Raw genomic sequence first — 21194 nt, 5'->3', positions numbered from 1 at the left:
GTCCCTGGGCACCACCCTCTCTTGCACACATAAATGCACATACACATATTCACAGCTCAAGCTCAGAGCCACACGGCCACTCACACACATCTCACAGACCCGTCCAGTGCCTCGCTGGTGTTGGATGCTTTCAGAAGCATGCCTCCAGACATACTAGAGAGGATACCCACTCAGAGAAGTGCACAAACCCAGGCAGCTGGACAACTCCCGTTCCATCACAGCCACATGTCACCAAACACGCAACAGAGACTCAGACCCTGCTACAGCCCCCAGGTCAGAAATACATCCTCATATACACATCTTATACCCCCAGACACACCTGGATGTGTCCCAGAGACTGACATCCTGGCCACACACACAGACTCATCAGAAGTACACACGTAGGCGGGTACACAAACCCACACAGACATTATACACACACACTAGCTTCCACGCACACTAGCATCCACGGAAGTCTACAAATCTACCCTTGCCAGGCTGGTCCAGGCATAAGCTCACCACCCAGGTACCTCCCCTGCCTCTTCTACAAAGAGAGCAGCAGAAACTTGCACACCTACCCAAGGCTTACTGACACCCACCACTAACTGACTCCCACGCAGACATTTACACACAGATAGCACACACAGTCACATGCACATAAGCAGGGACATGGCACAATCTGGCATGCAAACGTTAGGCGTGTAGCATTTCCCAGCAGGAGCCAGAGGCTCTCAAATCAGGGAACCTAGACACACACACACACACACACACACACGCACGCACTGGGACATTTCATCCACACACAGAAACACAGGAAATCCTGGTCTGTGTCTCCCTGGAGCCAATGTGTACAAACTACGACTGTTTTCAGTGCCTCGTGAGGCTTCCTCCCACAAGACTGCTGGGAACACTGAGGAGTGTGGCCAGGGGCTTGACTTTGTAACCTCTGGAGCTGGGGGTCCTGGGATCCTGGGTGGTGGATGGATGGGGGCTGGCAGGTCTTGAAGTCAGAAGAAGCTGCACCCATTGAAGGCCCTCAGGTCTCTAATGCCCAGCTCCTGGGCCCAGGGCCAGTGGGCTGAGTGAAGTGGACGGATTGTTGGGCTGCCCACAGAAGAAACACTGCCCAGGGGCAACTCCCTTCTAATCTCCTTGGAATTTCCTGCTGGCCCTATCTCCCCCTCCTCCTCCTTTCCCTAGCTGGGGGCTGCAGAGGGCCATGCCACTCCCATCAGTAAAGGGTGCCCAGTTCTGGCTGAGAATGATGGAGGCCAGGGTAGAGGCGGCCAGAGGAGGTGTGGGAGCGCAGAGGAGGGGCTGGGTAGGCTTCCTGGAGGAGGAGGCGTCCTTAGAGCTGGGGAGGTAGCCTTGAGTGGCTGTATCTGTGCCCAGCTCTTAGAACAGTGCCTGCCACGTTGTAGGGGCTCAGTAAATATGTGTGCGATTTCAGTGAAAGGCAGTAGGCGGGGCCTGAGGTGGGCCGCAGGCTTGAAACGGCAAAGCAGGCAGGAGTGGTGGGAGCTAGCCGTGAGGGGAGTCTGGGAAGAGGAGTTGGGCTGGTTTGAGAAGGGCACTGAATGCCAATCCGTGGCCCCGTGAGCACCTTGCTGGGAGGGATCTTGGTGCAGCAAAGCCGCAGCCGCCGCCTCTTATGTGTCCATAGCCCTGGGCCTGAGGCCTGGGAGGGAGGAGAGCAAGGCTGTGTGGTCTCTGGGGCAAACTCCGCCTCTGGGGTCAAGTCTGTAGCCAAACCTCACTGTGTCACCTCCTCCCTATGCATGCTGTCTCTGTGCAAGTCCTCATTAAGCTTCTGTCTTCCTCCTGTGCAATGGGGATGTGATCCTCTTTAGCGGGGTGCTGGGGAGGCAGAGAGGTCAGGTGTTATGTGCACCCACCACCATCCTGGCACAGAGGAGGGGAGGGAGCCCCATGTCCTGCATAGCCTCCAGGGCAGAGAGAGCTCTCCAGGTGAGGGTCAAAAGGCTAAGTTCAGGGCAAGGGCCTCCCCAGCAGCTCAGGTTTTCACTGATGTCGTTCCCCTGGTCCCCACATGCATGATCTCATTCGTGGTCACGTTCACTCCCCTTGGTGCCGGAAGGAACTTGGAGCTGTGGTGGGGAAAGAGCCAGTGACTCTGGAGTATTCCATGCCAGGCTGACCCTGGCATCCTTGGAGGCCTCAGTCAGCACTGCATCCGCCTGTTTTGTGGCAGTGAGTGCAGCAGGGGGGTCGGAGCGGGTGGGAGCAGCAGGCCAGCACTTCCCTTCTCCGGGGTCCAGGGTGGCTGGGTGAGAGCACTGTGATCTGGAGCCAGTCTGACCTGGGCTCGAATCCCAGCTCTGCCTTTTCCTTTCTGAGCTTTCCCTTTCTGAGCCTGAGTCTCCTCATCTGTGGAATGGGGATGTGGATGTGCTTACCCCACAGGTGGCTATGAGGGGTCTGTAAGAGAAGGCGTGCATGGAAGGGTCCCAGTACCCGGGTCTAGCTCCTTGGATGGACTCAACATTGTTTGGCCCTTGCCTGTGTATCTGGCCCTGGTCTGACCCCCGTGAACCCAGGTTAAGCTGGGTCCTTGATGGCAGGGGCTGTGCTTGGCTCTGGGTGTCCCTCCATGGGTGTTGGCTTGGGGCATCAGTCTGAGTGGTATGCACAGAGCTGCACTGCATTTTGGGCACCCCAAACATATCTCTCCCCTCTGTGTCCCCCTTCCCCACCACCCGTGCTGTTACTCTTCCCTAAATGGCCTAGGCTAATGCCTCCAGCTTAGTAACTGGTGATACTCATTTGCTAATGGAAGGACACCTTTGGAGGTCCCTCATTATCAATCGCAGGTGAATCATCTCCCATTGCCTGAGCCACAAGGAAAAGCTCAGCCTCTATGGCATAAAGTCTGGGGTGCCCTAGCTAGGCTGGGGTCAGCTGATGAGTTGAACATCTTTACTTTGGTTGGGGCCCAGGCTCGCTTTGGATCTTCTGGGCAGTTGTACCAGTGTCTCCCCTCCCTGCCCCTCCTTGGCCCTGCCCCAGTGGTGGATTGGCCTGTGTGGGCCTGCCTCCCGAAGCCTCACCCACCCCTTCCCCGCCCAAGCTCTCCGGGTGCTGGACACACCCCAGCCTCTGTCCCGTGCTCTTCCCACCCGGCCTTTGTGCTTGCAGTTCTGGTCCTTTCCCTTGTTTCTTCCTGCACCTGACGGCACCCAGCCCCAGAAGCAGCTCCCCAGGACCCGGCTCCTGTGTCAGTCACCTCGGAGCTTGCTGGAGCTTCCCTTGGGGCATTTACCTCGATGGTGATTAGATTATTCATGGGGTAATGACAGGTTCCATGCCATCACCACCCCACCTTGCCCTGCATGAGGGTAGGGACCTTCCAGGGTATAGCCCCTTCCTTTTACAATGGCAGAAACTGAGGCCCAGAGATGTTAAGGGGTTTGTTAAAGGCCATGCAGCCCATAAGTGGCAAGAGGCAAGACTAGGGTCTTGTGCTTCTCTTCCCAGGATGCCAGGTGGGGGAATGGCAGGGGTGTGAAGTGCTGGGGTGTCTGGAGCTTCAGGCCGTGTAGCCCTGGGCTGCCCTCTTTGTAGCCTTGCCTTCTGTTTTTATTTTTTTATTTTATTTTATTTTTATTTTTATTTTTTTTTGAGACGGAGTTTCACTCTTGTTACCCAGGCTGGAGTGCAATGGTGTGATCTCGGCTCACCGCAACCTCCGCCTCCTGGGTTCAGGCAATTCTCCTGCCTCAGCCTCCTGAGCAGCTGGGATTACAGGCACGAGCCACCATGCCCAGCTAATTTTTTTTTAATTTTTAGTAGAGACAGGGTTTCACCATGTTGACCAGGATGATCTCGATCTCTTGACCTCGTGATCCACCCGCCTCGGCCTCCCAAAGTGCTGGGATTACAGGCTTGAGCCACCACGCCTGGCCGTAGCCTTGCCTTCTATCCCTAAAGATCTCAGACCCCTGCTCTGAGATAGAGATTACGTCACAACCCAGAGGCTGTTTCGGGGATGTTTTAAACACATCCAGATCCGAATGCTGCCTTCCTTCCTGTTCACATGGAAAGGATGGGAGGAAACTGTCAGGCGCTTCCTGCTGCGAATGCTCCCAGAGGATGCAGGGCCTGTGATGTCTCCCTGCTCTGCCAGGTGAGGCCTTGAATAGGACAGTGACAACAGTGACAAGCCAGATGTGGCCTTGGTGGGCAGTGGTCTCTGGGCATCTCCTTACCAACAATAACATACACACACACACACACACACACATACATACATACATACACACATACACACACACCCCTTCCTGATAGGTGATAGTGCATCTGTAGAGCTGTACCACACAGATCTAAGAGGCTCACTCCTGACTGGCTGCGTAGACATTATCTTCCTGGGCCTCTGTTTGCTCATCTGTAAAACGGGGATAAAACAATAATAGTGCCTACCTCTAAGGCTCATCACTGAGCAAGAGATAATGGCTTTTCTGTCTCAGTCTGGTGTCTGGAACACATAAGCCCTTGTCAGTGTTAGCTGTTGTTATCGTCTCTATTGTTCATTATAAGGCTGTCTAGTCTGGCTTACAGGAGCTCCAGTTGGACCTGAAGCCTGGCTGTGCCACTTAGTGTGTGACCTTGGGCAACATACTTGACCTCTTGGCAGTTCCCCTTCCATCGGGGATTGCTTGGCTACGGTGAGCGAATGTGCACCACCAGCGGGATGGGGACTGCACAGGGAGCTTCTCTTCTTATTTCTTGGCATTAGAGAGGTGGGTCCAGGCCCCCGTCTTGCCTTATTATTCCCAACCAGAGGAGCAGGACCCAGTGGGTCTCAGGGCCATGAAGCCTCTGTGTCGGCTGGCGTGGGGATGCTATATGGCACAACGATGCTGGGCTAGGTGTCCTGGCCTTCTTTCCCTGGAGTCTCACTCTGTCGCCCAGGCTGGAGTACAGTGGCGTGATCTTGGCTCCCTGCAACGTCTGCCTCCTGGGTTCAAGTGATTCTCCTGCCTCAGCCTCCCGAGTAGCTGGGACTACAGGCCTGTACCACCAAGCCCGGCTAAATTTTGTATTTTTAGTAGAGCCGGGGTTTCACCACGTTGGCCAGGCTGGTCTCAAACTCCTGACCTCATCCTTCCAAAGTGCTGGGATTATGGGTGAGAACCACTGTGTCCGGCCTCCTCAGGACCTTGATGCAACTCCCCAAAAACTGTAGCCCAGCTTCTTCCCAAGGATGCTAAGCTAGATTGAGCTCTGGGGCTGGAGGCACGTGCCCAGAGTCCCACACTCAGTGCTGTCCTCTCCAGGATCTGTGGCATTGTCCCCTGTCCCTCTTCAGGCCTCTGTGTCCCTGGGTATGAAGGGCTGGAGTCTTTGGGTTCCCTCCCCTGCTGCTTTGCCCCGAGTGTTTGCATTTGGGCTGAGAAGTGGAGCTCTGCAGTGTTTTATTGTAGACCCTTCCTTGGGGTCCAAGTGCAATGATCTCATCTGGAGCCTTGACAGACTCCTGGGGGACTGGCAGAAGGGACGGCAGATGGCCGCCCTGGCCTCTTGGGTGGGGCTGGCAAGCCGCCCCCATGGCCACTGCTGGCCTACACAGAGCAGCCCTTCTGGGGCTGGGGTGAGTGGCCTGGGCCCAGGCGGGAGACAAGTGGCCCAGAGCCAGGGTGGCAGATGGGAGGCAGCCCAGGCCTTGGCCTGAGGGAGGGACATGGTGGCCAGGGCAGTGTGGGAGCAGGCAGGCCAGACAGAGACTCTTGTTCCTCTGTAGTGTGGTTGCTGTCTCGCAGAGTGAAGGTTCTTGGTCTCTCAGCTCAGCTCTGTCATTCTCCTGGGTTGGTCTGCCCATCGGAGGGCTTGTTGGGCCCTTGGAACCTAGGGAGGAGGTGGTACACTTGGGTAAGGTTTGGAATCTGGCAGGGCTGTGGCCTGGGTGTTGCTGGGCTGGGATTTGAGCCCCACCACTGGGGTCTGAAGCACCCCATGGGCATTAGCTTCACAGAATCAAGGAATTAAATTCAGTCACAGGAGTGCTGACTGGAAATGGTTTTCTGCAGTGGAGTAGAACAGGGGGAGTCTCCTTCCCTCTGAGGGCCTGTTTATTCATTCAGCACCTCTCTCTCTTTTTTTTTTTTAATTAGATGAAGTCTCACTCTGTAGCCCAGGCTGGAGTGCAGTGGCATGATCTTGGTCTTGGCTCACTGCACCCTCCACCTCCTGAGTTCAAGTAATTCTCCTGCTTCTGCCTCCCAAGGAGCTGGGATTATAGGCAAGCGGCACCACGCCTGGCTGATGTTTGCAGTTTTTGTAGAGATAGGGTTTCACCATGTTGGCCAGGCTAGTCTCGAACTCCTGACCTCAGGTCAGCACCTCTTTATTGAGCTGTTCTGTGTGTACCAGGCACTGTGCCTGGGTTCTGTCCTCCTGACATCACATCCTAGTGGTAGAGACTGATTTCTGCAGGCAAACAGACTAAATGCTGGGACTATAGGCATGTACCACCGTGCCCAGCTAATTTTTGTATTTTTTTAGTAGAAATGGGGTTTTACCATATTGACCAGGCTGGTCTCAAATTCCTGACCTCATGATCTGCCCACCTCTGCCTCCCAAAGTGCTGGAACTACAAGCCTGAGTCACCGTGCCTGGCTGGGATTTGGGTTTTCTTTTGTGTGTGATGAAAACTCATTGGAGGTTTTGTTTTCCTTTGCATTTCGTATTTTGGGGTTTTAGGTCAGGTGTACTGGGTATAATCTATATACAATAAAATGAATTTTGGCAAATGCATCCAGTTCTGTAGCCACCACCACAACCAAGATAGAGAACAGTTCCTTCACACCCCAAATTTCGCCCTGTGAGGTCAGTTTGTCCCTCGATCTCAGACCCTCGCAACCACCGGACTGTTTTCTGTCCTGATAGCCTTGCCTTTTCCAGAGCATCAAAAATAGACTCATAGATTGTGAAGCCTACTCGTTCTGGCTTCCTTCCCTAAGCTTCCTGCATGTGAGCTTCCTCCATGCTACAGGTGTCAGCAGTTCTTTCCTTTTCATGGCTGAGTAGTATTCTATTGTGTGGACGTACCACAATTTATCATTCACCAACTGAGGGACATTTGGGTGGTTCCCAGGTTTTGGTGATTATTGGAGAATTTTAAACAGTTTTAACCACATTTTAAACATGGTTTTAGAAAAAAATCACTGTACTGAATGGAGAACAAGTTAGCGGGGAGCAGAGTGGCCATCATAAGGATTAAATCCAATAATTTGGTGAGGGCCTGGCCCACCGTAGGCACTCACTAATTGTTCAGACAAAAGGGTTGTGCCCTGGGGAAGCCAGGGAGGCTTCTTGGTGGAGGTTTTTTTTTTTTTTTTTTAAATTTTAATTTAATTTTTTAAATAGAGATGAGGTTTCACTTTGTTGGTCAGGCTGTTCTCGAACTCCTGACCTTGTGATCTGCCTGCTTCGGCCTCCCAAAGTGCTGGGATTACAGGTGTGAGCCACACCCAGTTTAAATTGTTACTACTTTCTTTTCTTTTCTTTTCTTTGAGATGGAATCTCACTCTGTTGCCCAGGCTGGAGTGCAGTGGTGTGATCTCGGCTTACCACAACCTCTGCCTCTCAGGTTTAAGCAGTTCTCTGCCTCAGCCTCCCAAGTATCTGGGATCATAGGCGTGTGCCACCCTACCTGGCTAATTTTTTTGCATTTTTAGTAGAGACAGGGTTTCACCATCTTGGCCAGACTGGTCTTGAACTACTGACCTTGTGATCCACCCACCTCGGCTTCCCAAAGTGCTGGGATTACAAATGTGAGCCACTGCACCTGTTTTTTTTTTTCCTTTCTTTCTTCAGACACAGTCTCACTCTGTCGCCTGGAGTACGGTGGCGCCATCTCAGCTCACTGCAACACACACCTCCTAGGTTCAAGTGATTCTCCTGCCTCAACCTCCCGAGCAGCTGGCTAATTTTTTGTATTTTTGTAGAGATGAGTTTTGCCGTGTTGGCCAGGCTGGTCTCAAGCTCCTGACCTCAAATAATGCGCCCATCTCGGCCTCCCAAAGTGCTGGGATTACAGGTGTGAGCCACTGCACCCCGCCAGAGGTGGCTTTTGAGGTTAGAAATGTGTAGAGTAGGTGGCCCAGGCAGTGCAGAGTCCCATGGGAAGTAGGTGGGCTGAGATTCCAGCTCCCTGCTCCTGACCCAGCCTTGGCATATCCACGGTTTCTAGAATGTAGTCCCTAGGGGTCATATCAGAGTTCCCAGGGACACTGGAAGCTGACTCTTAGGTGGGAGGTAGCTGGGGGACTTCTGCTCTGGAAGTCTCTTCCTTAGGAACTGGCAAGAGGCAACCTGCTTCTGCCTTCATGAGCCTCATGTCCCTTTGGTTCTCTCCCTGTCCTCCCAGTACCAGCTGGAAGCTGTTGCTGGGTTCAGACCACACACTGCCACTTGCCTTGTTTCTGCAGAGGGTCCTGGTGTTTGGTCAATTTCATCTCCAGGCCCACAGCTCACCAGGCCAATTCCATCATAGCCATGCATCTGGAGCCACGTGCAAAGCTTCCAGTGGGCCCAAAATCTCAACTTCCTCCTGCTGTCCTCAATGAGCAAAGGTAAATCATCTTACATCAGTGTGGGCTTCTCACAGAAAGTACCCTTTCTTAGAACATTTAAAGCGTGATTTACCAGCCTGGGCAATAGAGCAAGACCCCCTCTCTACAAAAAACATGAAATTCGGCCGGGCACGGTGGCTCAAGCCTGTAATCCCAGCACTTTGGGAGGCTGAGGCAGGTGGATCATGAGGTCAAGAGATCAAGACCATCCTGGTCAACATGGTGAAACCCTGTCTCTACTAAAAATACAAAACATTAGCTGGGCGTGGTGGCGTGCGCCTGTAGTCCCAGCTACTCAGGAGGCTAAAGCAGGAGAATTGCCTGAACCCAGGAGGCGGCGGTTGCAGTGAGCCAAGATTGTGCCACTGCACTCCAGCCTGGTGCCTGTTGACAGAGTGAGACTCTGTCTCAAAAAAAAAAAACAACAACGAAATTCAGCCAGGCATGGTAGTGTGTGCCTATAGTCCCAGCTACTCGGGAGGCTGAAGTGGGAGGATGACTTTAGCCCAAGGGGTTAAGGCCGCAGTGAGCTGTGATCAAGTCACTGCACTCCAGCCTGGGTGACACAGCGAGACCCTGTCTCAAAAAATAAAAGTGTGATTTGAAAGCGGAGCTCTGCTTCTCCAGTTTTATGCTTTGGTAATGGAGATCGAGGTTCTGGGGTAGCGACCCAGGCCCTATAGATGAGGTGGCTCCAGAGGGAACAGAGCCTCCATCTTACTCTGTGCCATGGACCTCTTTTGGCTCTCTGCTGAAATAACTCCCAGAATAACATGTTTAAATGCTTAAAATGGGCTGGGTGCAGTGGCTTACACCTGTAATCCCAGCACTTTGAGAGGCCAAGCTTGAGACCAGGAGTGTCAGACCAGCCTAGGAACATAGCAAGACTGTCGCTACCTAAATAAATATATAAATAAATAAAATTAAAAATGAAATAAAATAGGCCGGGCGCGGTGGCTCAAGCCTGTAATCCCAGCACTTTGGGAGGCCGAGGCGGGTGGATCACGAGGTCAAGAGATCGAGACCATCCTGGTCAACATGGTGAAACCCCGTCTCTACTAAAAATACAAAAAATTAGCTGGGCATGGTGGTGCGTGCCTGTAATCCCAGCTACTCAGGAGGCTGAGGCAGGAGAATTGCCTGAACCCAGGAGGCGGAGGTTGCGGTGAGCCAAGATCGTGCCATTGCACTCCAGCCTGGGTAACAAGAGCGAAACTCCGTCTCAAAAAAATAAATAAATAAAATAAGATATAACTTATTTATTTATTGAGATGGGGTTTTACTCTTGTCGCCCAGGCTGGAGTGCAATGGTACGATCTCGGCTCACTGCAACCTCTGCCTCCCAGGTTCAAGTGACTCTCCCACCTCAGCCTCCGAAGTTGTTGGGATTACAGGCACACACCACCACACCCGGCTAATTTTTGTATTTTTAGTAGAGACAGGGTTTCGCCCATATTAGTCTCGAACTCCTCACCTCTGGTGATCCGCCTGCCTTGGCCTCCCAAAGTTCTGGGTTTACAGATGTGAGCCACCATCCTCAGCCAAAATAAGATACAATTTTCAATGTTTAAAATGAAATATAAAGGAAACCAATTATATTGAAATAGTTATTAAAGTATTTTAATATTACAACATAGTAATATGTGTGCTTTTTAACTCATAAATTCTGGTGACAAATCTAACTAGCATAATTTCAAAGTACTGATGAGTATAAATAATATTTTGACACTTTTGCAGCAACTGTTATATGACATGAAAATATCTGTGATTTCTTTTGGTGGCGGAGTCACAGGTATTACTCATCTAACGATGGTTTGTTTATAGGCCCAGAATAAAAGGAAATGCTACATTTTACTCAGAGGTCAGTGAAAAGGAAGATGTGATTTTCCAAGTTCATGGACTCCCTGAATTATGGTTCTGAGGAAAGATCTTGAAGTCGGTGGTTGGAGTCTGAGTCCCCCTTGAAGGTGTCATCCCCTCCCCCTGCCCGTCTGCATGTGCTTGGGCACGGCCCACCTTCCCTGTGCTTCTAAGTTCTTCATCTGTTGAACAGGGATGATGGTTCCTGTCTTGCCTGACTGGGGGTTTTAGTGAGGACTCATGAGATGATTCAGATGGAATGTCTTTGTAAACTCTGAAGCCCTCTGCTGCTATGTAAGATCTTGCTATTATTAGCAGTAGTGTGAGCTCATGTTTGGCCATCCAGCCCAGCCGGGACCAAGAGTCTCTTCCTGGACAGTTCTCCCAGGATTCCTGGAAACCAGTCCATCGAGGGGAGCAGCTTTGCCTCTGGAGAGGTTGCTTCCAGGAGGCTGAGCTCAAGGATTGGCTGGGGGTGGACAGAAACACACTTTGTGGGCAGGGAGTGGGTGTGTGAGCAGGAGGTTCCCTGCGTAGACAGACCCTGCCTACCCTCCTGGGGTGGCATGGGGAACTGAGACCAGTTCTGATCTGCCCAGGCTCTTCCTCTTTTATTTTTATTTAGAGACAGGGGTCTCACTCTGTCACTCAGCCTGGAGTGCAGTGGTGCAGTCATGGCTCACAGCAGCCTGGAACTCCTGGGCTCAAGTGATCCTCTTGCCCCAGCCTCCTGAGTAGCTGGGGACTACAGATATGCCCAGCTTAATTTTTTTATTTTTAATTTTTTCGTAGAGATGGAGACTCACTGTGTTGCCGAGGATGGTCTTGAACTCCTGTCTTCCTAACTCTTTGCAGCTTTCCTGGAGTTGTGGACTGGGCAGGACAGACGCGATACTCTTTTTTTTTTTTTTTTTTTTGAGTCAGACTCTCACTCAGGCTGGAGTGTAGTGGTGCAATCCTTGCTTATTGCAGCCTCAAGCTCCCAAACTCAAGTGATCCTCCTGCCACAGCCTCCTGAATATCTGAGGCTACACCACGATGCCTGGCTAATTTTTAAATGTTTTATAGAGATGGGGTCTTGCTGTGTTGTCCAGGCTGGTCTCAAATTCCTGAGCTCAAGGGATCCTCCCTCTTTGGCCCCCCAAAGTGTTGTGATTACAGGCGTGAGCCACCATGCTTGGCCCCATAGTCATTCTTTAATTCCTACATCTACCCGTAGGCAGTGACGGGTACCTGTTGTGTACCACATCCTGCCCCGGGTGATGCTGGGGACTGGACACAAACCAGCCCCTGCCCTTCTCCCCAGCTCCTGGGGAAGACTGACTTGAAAACACACAAATACGGCCGAGCGCGGTGGCTCACGCCTGTAATCCCAGCACTTTGGGAGGCCGAGGCGGGTGGATCACGAGGTCAAGAGATCGAGACCATCCTAGTCAACATGGTGAAACCCCGTCTCTACTAAAAATACAAAAAATTAGCTGGGCATGGTGGCGCATGCCTGTAATCCCAGCTACTCAGGAGGCTGAGGCAGGAGAATTGCCTGAACCCAGGAGGCGGAGGTTGCGGTGAGCTGAGATCGCGCCATTGCACTCCAGCCTGGGTAACAAGAGGGAAACTCCGCCTCAAAAAAAAAAAGAAAACACACAAATAGAACCTAAAACTACCAGCACAAGCAACCGTAGATTTCAGAGTATGGTGTTTGAATCAGATTGAGGGGAGGAAATATTCTAGAAGCATGAGACAGTCAGGAGTCAGCCTGGCAAAGGCCATTCCAGCAAAGGGAATAGCTGAAGAAATGGGAAGAGCACAGTTATGACATACTGGCCCAGGGCCACATGGCTTGTTTGGAATCCAGCCCCACAGGTCGCTTGCTGAAGCAGCTCTGTGAAGCTTCTGAGCCTCAGATTCCTCATGTGCAAAATAGGAACATTTTCAGCACCTACCTCACAGGGTTGGTAAGAGGATTAAACTATCAACTGATAATGCACGCACTGCCTGTGCTGGGGCCTGGAAATTAGTGACACTCCTAATAGATGGCAGCCAATTTTTGTTTTTTTGAGATAGAGTCTCTGTCACCCAGGCTGGAGTGCAATGGTGCAATCTCGGCTCACTGCAACCTCTGCCTCAAGGGTTCAAGCGATTCTCCTGCCTCAGCCTCCCAAGTAACTGGGATTGCAGGCACGCACCCACCACACCTGGCTAATTTTTTTTTAATTTTTTGTAGAGATGGGGGTTTCATCATGTTGGTCAGGCTAATCTCGAACCCCTGACCTCAGATAATCCATTCGCCTCGGCCTCCCAGAATCCTGGGATTATAGGCATGAGCCACTGTGCCCGGTCAATGGTAGCCCTTTTTTTTTTTTTTTTTTTTAAAGAGTTGGGGTTTCTCCATGTTGGTCAGTCTGGTATCGAACTGCCAACATCAGCTGATCTGCCCGCCTCAGCCTCCCACAGTGCTGGGGTTACAGGCATGAGCCACCACGCCTGGCTGATGGTAGCCTTTTTTTTTTTTTTTTTTTTATTTGAGATGGAGTTTCGCTCTTGTTACCCAGGCTGGAGTGCAATGGCGCGATCTTGGCTCACCGCAACCTCCGCCTCCTGGGTTCAAGCAATTCTCCTGCCTCAGCCTCCTGAGTAGCTGGGATTACAGGCATGAGCCACCATGCCCAGCTAATTTTTTGTATTTTTAGTAGAGACGGGGTTTCACCATGTTGACCAGGATGGTCTTGATCTCTCAACCTCGTGATCCACCCGCCTCGGCTTCCCAAAGTGCTGGGATTACAGGCTTGAGCCACTGTGCCCGGCCAATGGTAACCATTTTTAAAGTCACTGCCTATCTGGATGCTGGAGGGCTGGGGTAAGGTGGGAGAAGGGAGGAGACCCGGGCTGGCTCAGGGCCAGGTAAGGGGACTTGGATCTGATGCAGAAGCTGGTGAGAAATGGTGGAAGAGATAGAAAGCCATCTGCTTTCTTCAGATTTTCTCCAATAAGCAGCTATTAACTGTGTAATCAGAGCAAAAAAGCATTCTCTAGAAAGGGAAGCACTGCCTATCCTGGCAGAAGTGTGGGTGCCCTGCTCTCCCATCCTCCCCCATGGTCCTATCCCGTTTCCAGTCCAGGTTAAAAAATCTAGGTTAGTTTCAAGAGTAGCCTTTAAGAAGAAGAGGTCAACTTGAGAGAGGTGGCCAGGCTGTGGTAGGCCTGAGGGTCAGGGGCCCCAAGGCTCTGAGGTGGACACTACCAGGCACTATTCCCTTTTGCCCTTTTGTTGTCTGGCAGAGGATGAGGCTTAGGGTTTTCCTGGTGGTTGGTGTTGGGGGATTTCTCTTTTTTTTTCTTTTTTTTTGAGACGGGCTCACTCCGTCGCCCAAGCTGGAGTGCAATGGCGCTATCTCATCTCACTGCACCTCTGCCTCCCGGGTTCAAGCAATTCTCTTGCTTCAGCCACCCAAGTAGCTGGGATTACAGGTGTGAGCCACCACATTGGCTAATTTTTGTACTTTTAATAGAGAGAGGGTTTCACCATGTCTGCAACCTTGTTCTATAGCCACAAGGCCCACTGAGTCCAGCTGAGCTGGGTCTCTCCGCACCCCTTCCACACAGTGAGGGGGTCTGGGAGCTATCTGGGAGAGGCTCCTCAGAAGCACTGAGCTGTCTGTGAAGGAGCTGGGAAGCCTGTGCTCCTCACTCCCACCCCCAGGGCCCCCCACCCCAAGCTCCTTCAGTTGGATCTGTCACTGGAGCTCTCCTGGGATGGGGGCCAGACTGCATGAGCCCCAGAGCCTTCTTAGGCACCCTGAAGACTGTGAACCACTGGAGCCTGCCCTCTGGGTCCCCTCTCCAAGCCCCAGCAGCCCATCTCCTAGCCCCGCCTGGGCCCCAAAAGCTCAGTGCCCCTGCCTAAGCCCTGCATTTGCCAGCCTCTCCCGCCCACATCCCTGCAGACCCAGCGCTGGGCCACAAGCCTGCCTTTGTCAACTCACCCTCTCACGTGGGGCCATGCCAGCAGGGGCTGACGGGCATTCTGCCTGCAGCTGGGACTAGCCCCCCGGGAGGCCTAGGCCCCCCTGGAGAGACGGAACTGGTGTGAATGCAACATCTTGCGCTGTCACAGATTGACTGTGGTGAAGGGCAGGCCCTGGGGAGACAGCTGCTCATGTGAGAACTGTCATTCATTCATTCACTTATTCAAGGGATGCTTACAGAGATGCTGCTCTGTGTCAGGCCCTGGCCTGGGAACTTGACTTTTGCCCTTTTATGGGGTAAAGAAACTAGAAGAAAATGCCCCACATGAGAACCCCTTGAGGGCTCACCGTAGGAGTTTCTGATTCAGCAAGTCTGGGTTGGGACATGAGAATTTCTCACAAATTCATTGGTGATGTTGATGCCACTGGTCTAGAACCTGCACTTTGAGAACCACTGTATTCAGGTATTGGAATTATGCATAGATTATATTTTCTTTTTCTTTTTTGAGATGGAATCTTGCTCTGTTGCCCCGGGTGGAGTGCAGTAGTGTGATCTGAGCTCACTGCAACCTCTGTTTCTTGGGTTCAAGCAGTTCTCCTGCCTCAGTAGCTGGGATTACAGGCACCTGCCACCACACCTGGCTAATTCTGTATTTTTACTAGAGACAGGGTTTCACCAAGTTGTCCAGGCTAGTCTCAAACTCCTGACCTCAAATGATCCACTAGCCTTGGCCTCTCAAAGTATTGGGATTATAGGTGTGAGCCACTGAGCCTGGCCTGTTTTCTCTATTTTCTTTCTTTCTTTCTTTTTGAGATGGAGTTTCACTCTTGTTGCTCAGGCTGGAGTGCAATGGCACAATACTGGCTCACCGCAACCTCCACCTCCCGGGTTCAAGCAATTCTTCTGCCTCAGCCTCCTGAGTAGCTGGGATTACAGGCATGCACCACCACACTCAGCTAATTTTGTATTTTTAGTAGAGATGGGGTTTATTCATGTTGGTCAGGGTAGTCTTGAACTTACGACCTCAGGTGATCTGCCCATCTTGGCTTCCCAAAGTGCTGGGATTACAGACATGAGCCATTGTGCCCGGCCTGTTTTCTCTATTTTCAAAACGTCTCTATGATCATGTTTTACATTTTTTGGTTTTTTAGAGGCAGGTTTTTGTTCTGTTGCCCAGGCTGGAGTGCAGTGTTGCAATCATGCTTCAATGTAACCTCAACCTCCTGGGCTCAAACAATCCTCCCATCACAGCCTCCCAAGTAGCTAGAGCCATAGGTGCATCACCAGACCAGTCTAATTTATTTATTATTTGTAGAGATGAGGTTTTACTATGTTGCCCAGGCTGGTCTTGAACTCCTGGGCTCAAGTGATCCTCCTGCCTCAACCTCTCAAAGTGCTGGGGTTACAGGAGTGAGCCACTGTGCCTGGCCAGTGCTTTATTTATTAATTTTTAAAAACAGAGATGAGGTCTCACTATGTTGCCCAGGCTGGTCTCAAACTTTTGGCCCCAAGTGATCCTCCTATCTCGGCCTCCCAAAGTGCTAGGATTACTGGTGTAAGTCACTGCACCCAGCCTGTTTTATAAATAAGAAAATCAGTTCCTTTTTTTTTTTTTTTTTTTTTTTTGAGGCGGAGTTTCGCTCTTGTTACCCAGGCTGGAGTGCAATGGCGCGATCTCGGCTCACCGCAACCTCCGCCTCCTGGGTTCGGGCAATTCTCCTGCCTCAGCCTCCTGAGTAGCTGGGATTACAGGCACGAGCCACCATGCCCAGCTAATTTTTTTTGTATTTTTAGTAGAGACGGGGTTTCACCATGTTGACCAGGATGGTCTCGATCTCTCGACCTCGTGATCCACCCACCTCGGCCTCCCAAAGTGCTGGGATTACAGGCTTGAGCCACCGCGCCCGGCCAGTTCCTTAAAAGTAAAAAAAAAAATGATTTCCAAAAATGACTCTCATGCTCTGGGTGTGATCTTATGTGAGAGATGTCACCTCCCATGATCTAAATGTCATGCATCTATAATGTAGCCCAGCATTGTAAGCTTATGTGCATTTCCCCTTGGTTCATCCTGAGCTTGGAGTCCACTTAGACCCTCATATCCTTTCCATCACCACATCCTGTCATTTTAACTTTCTAGAGAGAATAAGTGAGGTGCTGGTAACCAGTGTGACTAGGATTTGAACACAGATCACCTGAATGCTGGCCTAGCCTGGATTTAGCCAACTGGTTTGCACTTCCTGAGTGCTCTTTCCTTTATGCTTCCCTCTTAGGCTGCCTTGAAACAGTGCATGAATCCCTCACTTCCTCATTTCTTTAACTGGTGTGATCATTGACTGTTCTACTTCCTCCTCTCCGCTCTGGTTCTGTCCCTGTGGTGTGCTGGTGGGGTGGTGACTCTGTGTGTCTATGAGAATGGAGGTGGGGGCGGGGGGCTGGTGAAATGACTGTTCCTCTGCAACCCCAGAAGTCAAACCCATGGGCCAGAAAACCTCCTGAGTTTCACGATGCTGAGAACTGGCCTGGAGGGTAGGGCTCCCTAACCCTGACCCTGAATTAAATCCATCCAGCCTCGGGGAGTGCTGGCAACCCCAGCCATACCCCCTTCCCCGCAGGGAGCCATCCTACCACGCTGACCATTGGAAGAGCAGACCTGTCCTCACCTCTGGGCAGGCAGGAGTGAAGACAGAGACCCCCATATTTGTTCCTTTCCCAGGCTCAAGGCCAGATCGGCCTTCCTGCTAGCCCCAGCAGGGGTGTGGTGAGGGGTGCTCGGATAGAAGCTAGAGGTGTCTCTCTTAACGGGGACAGAGTAGACATTCCCTCCTTGCAGTGGCAGCATGAGGAGGGAGGAATATGAGACCCCACTTCCCAATCCCTTCCTTTCCATTTTCCTTGGGGAAAGGGGGTAGGGAAGGCTGAAGAATCTAGCTCTCCAGATCTACCCTCTCCAGGGCCTGCAGAGGCCTTTTTGCCCCTTAGACCCCCCCATCCCTGCTTCCATCATCACCATCCTCAGTGCTTCCTCTGGCTCCTTAGGGATGCCTTTAGCAGGTCATTCATCCCTGGTGACTCAGTTTCTCATTTTATTTGTTTATTTATTTATTTTTTGAGACAGAGTCTCACTCTGCTGCCAGTTTGGAGTGAAGTGGTACGATCTTGGCTCACTGCAACCTTTACCTCCCGGATTCAAGCAATTCTCTTGCCTCAGTCTCCCAAGTAGCTGGGACTACAGGTGCATGCCACCACACCCAGCTAATTTTTGTATTTTTAGTAGAGACGGGGTTTCACCATGGCCTCGATCTCTTGATCTTGTGATCCACCTGCCTCAGCCTCCCAAAGTGCTGGGGTTACAGGTGTGAGCCACCACTCCCAGCTTTCTTTCTTTCTTTCTTTCTTTCTTTCTTTCTTTCTTTCTTTACAGATAGAGTCTTGCTCTGGGAATGCAATGGTGCAATCTCAGCTCACTGCAACCTCCGCCTCCCAGGTTCAAACGATTCTTCTGCTTCAGCCTTCCAAGTAGCTAGCATTATAGGCGTGTGCCACACTATGCCTGGCTTATTTTCGTATTTTTAGTAGAGACAGAATTTCATCATGTTGGCCAGGCTGGTCTTGAACTCCTGGTCTCAGGTGATCTGCTCATTTTGGCCTCCCAAAGTGCTGGGATTATAGGGGTGAGCCACCACACCTGGCCAGTTTTCCCTTCTTAATATACAATATTATTTAAATCATTCAGTCACACTTAGAGTAGGTATTATCATTCCCATTTGTGACTAGGTTTTCACGTTTGTATGAGACACAACAATCATGCATTTCTTCTGCATAATTCTACTTCCCTCCCCCCTTACACTTAGTATCTAATGATTGTTGCACATTGGTTTGTCTTTTTTTGTTGTTTTTGAACCAAACAACATACATGCATCCATTCTGTTAATATTTGTTGGGAGCCTACCACCTGCTAAGCCAGGTGAGGTGGGCTCTAGGCACTCATGGTTTGACTGGGAGACAAACTATTAAACATAGAATGGCAGATTTGCTAATAATGATTACAAAGGAGAAGTGAGGAACAGCTGGAAGCTGATGACAGCAGTAGCAGAAGCTGCCTTGAGGAAGTGAGGTCATACTGTTACCCTCTCTGCTTAAAACCCAAACCTAGGCTGGGCATGGTGGCTTATGCCTGTAATGCCAGCACTTTGGGAGGCCGAGGCGGGCAGATTGCTTGAGCTCAGGAGTTTGTGACCAGCCTGGGCAACATGGCAAAACCCTGTCTCTACAAAAACAAACAAAAATTGGCTGGACATGGGGTTGTATGCCTGTGGTCTCAATGACTTGAGAGGCTAAGGTGGGACGGTGGCTTGAGCCTGGGAGGCAGAGGCTGCAGTGAGCTAAGAATGTGCCGCTGCACTACAGCCTGGGTAACAGGGTGAGACCCTGTCTCAAGACAAATGCCGAACCCAGATTCTACTTGGCCCTTCAAAGCCCCAGGTGTCTGACTCCTGTTAGTATCATCAGCCTCAAATTAACCCGGTAGCTGCCCTGGCCTCCTTGTTTTATCTTGACACACCAAGCTCTTTCCTGCCCCTGAGCTTTGGCACACACTGTTCCCTCTGCGTGGAATGACCTCTCCCTGGCTTTTGTTGCGTGGCTGTTCCTTCTTGTCTCAGCTCAAATGTCTCTTTTGTAGAGACAGCTTCCCTGATCATGTCCCCTACCATAACAGCCTCCCCTATCACTCTATCATATTATTCACGTTGTTTTGATTTGTTTTTGTTTTTGTTTTTATAGCACTTAAAGTATCTGAGGTTTTTTTGTTTGTTTGTTTTTCTTGGAGACAGGGTCTCACTCTGTCACGCAGGCTGGAGTACAATGGTGCAGTCTAGGCTCATTGCAACCTCTGCCTCGTGTGTTCACATGATTCTCATGCCTCATCCTCCTGAGTAGCTGGAAATACAGATGTGCACCACCACACCTGGCTCGCTTTTTTTTTTTTTTTGTATTTTTAGTACAGGGTTTCACCATGTTGGCCAGGCTGGTCTCGAACCCCTGACCTCAAATGATCTGCCTGCCATGGCCTCCCAAAGTGCCAGGATTACAAGTGTGAGACACCATGCCTAGCTGGTGGTTTTTGTTATTATTATTTGCTGGTTTACTATGTATCTTCCCCATGAAGCTTGGGGTTCCATACAAAGTACATAGAAGGGGCTGGACCCACTGTCCCTCCCTGCCCCTGTGCTTGGCACAGGGCCTAGTACATACATAGTTGATGCTCATCCATATTTCTAAATGGCCTCTCCTGCTTCCCCAGTGTGTTAGTTTCCTATTGCTTCTATAACAAATCACTAGAAATTTAGTGGCTTAAAAGAACACCAGGTTATTATCCTCTGGTCCTAGACGTCAGAAGCCTAGAAATCAAGGTCGGGGCAGGGCTGCATTCCTCGGGAAGGCTCCAGGGAAGAATCCTTTTCCTTGCCTTCTAGCGGCAGCCCCTCTTCCATCATCAAAGCATCTCCAGCCTCTGCTTCTGTTTCCCTTTCTTGGGATCCTTAATTTACTCATATTTGCAAAGTCCCTTTTGCCATGTAAGATGACATGCACAGATTCTGGGATTGTGGACACGGACATCTTTGGAAGTCTGCCCTTCAGCCTCCTACATCCAGGTCCCCCGTAGTGCCTTGTTCAGCACTGGGTGGCTAGCACTCAGGCTTCCTAGCTGCTACTGTGAACTCAGTGACCTGACCCCTTCTTCCCCCTGCAGGACGAGATTGAGGAGCTGCGGGCTGAGATGCTGGAGATGCGGGATGTCTACATGGAGGAGGACGTGTATCAGCTGCAGGAGCTGCGGCAGCAGCTGGACCAGGCCAGCAAGACCTGCCGCATCCTGCAGTACCGGCTTCGCAAAGCCGAGCGCCGCAGTTTGCGTGCTGCCCAGACTGGCCAGGTGGACGGAGAGCTTATCCGCGGTCTGGAGCAGGATGTCAAGGTCAGCCCGGGGGTCTTCCCCAACTCTCTTGGGTGCCCTTGTTGCTGGGATGGAACCACAGTCTAATGGGGCCCAGGTTGGCCTTGCATCTCACTTCTGTGTGTCCGTGGCCAAGTTCTACCACCTCTGTGGGCCTCAGTTTCCTCATCTAAGTAGGAATTCCTGGTGAACTCACAGGACTTCTATCAAGGGTGCCCCAAAGTGATGTCATAATATGAACCCTTCTTTCTAGCAGCAGCTGCTGTTTTTGTTTTTGTTTTCATTTTTTGAGATGGAGGTTCCCTCTTGTTGCCTGGGCTAGAATGCAGTGCGTGGTCTTGGCTCACTGCAACCTCCGCCTCCCGGGTTCAAGTGATTCTCCTGCCTCAGCCTCCTGAGTAGCTGGGATTATAGGCGCCTGCCCCACGCCCGGCTAATTTTTGTATTTTTAAGAGAGACGGGTTTCACCATGTTGGCCAGGCTGATCTTGAGCTCCTGACCTCAGATGATCCACCTGCCTCAGCCTCCCAAAGTGCTGGGATTACAGGCATGAGCCACCTGGCCTGGCTGAGCAGCTACTGTTTATTGAGTATCAACCACACACCTGGTGCTGGGCTCCAGTGTGTCCCTGCTGGAGATTTCTTTTTCTTGTTTTTTTAGAGAAAAGGTCTGGCTGTGTTGACTAGGCATCAGGCAGTGATGTGACCTTAGCTCACTGAAGCCTCCACCTCCTGGGCTCAAGGGGTCCTCCCACCTCAGCCTCCTGAGTAGCTAGGACTACAGGTGCACACCACCACGCCTGGGTAATTTTTCTTATTTTTTGTAGAGATGGGATTTCATTA

At 51.2% G+C, this 21194-nt stretch overlaps 1 protein-coding gene across 1 annotated transcript in view; it reads left to right on the top strand.

Annotated features, from left to right (window-relative positions):
• MTCL2 (microtubule crosslinking factor 2) overlaps positions 1-21194 on the top strand; it is a 101983-nt gene that overhangs the window by 6923 nt on the left and 73866 nt on the right. The window contains exon 2 of the mRNA XM_074406493.1: positions 20149-20373. Coding sequence (XP_074262594.1) covers positions 20149-20373 — 225 coding nt within the window. The remainder of the gene's footprint in view (positions 1-20148; positions 20374-21194) is intronic.

This window comes from Saimiri boliviensis, chromosome 9 (assembly GCF_048565385.1).
Source record: "Saimiri boliviensis isolate mSaiBol1 chromosome 9, mSaiBol1.pri, whole genome shotgun sequence".
NCBI lineage: Eukaryota > Metazoa > Chordata > Mammalia > Primates > Cebidae > Saimiri > Saimiri boliviensis.
Note: the sequence above shows the minus strand (reverse complement) of the source record. Positions and strands in the feature narration are given on the sequence as shown.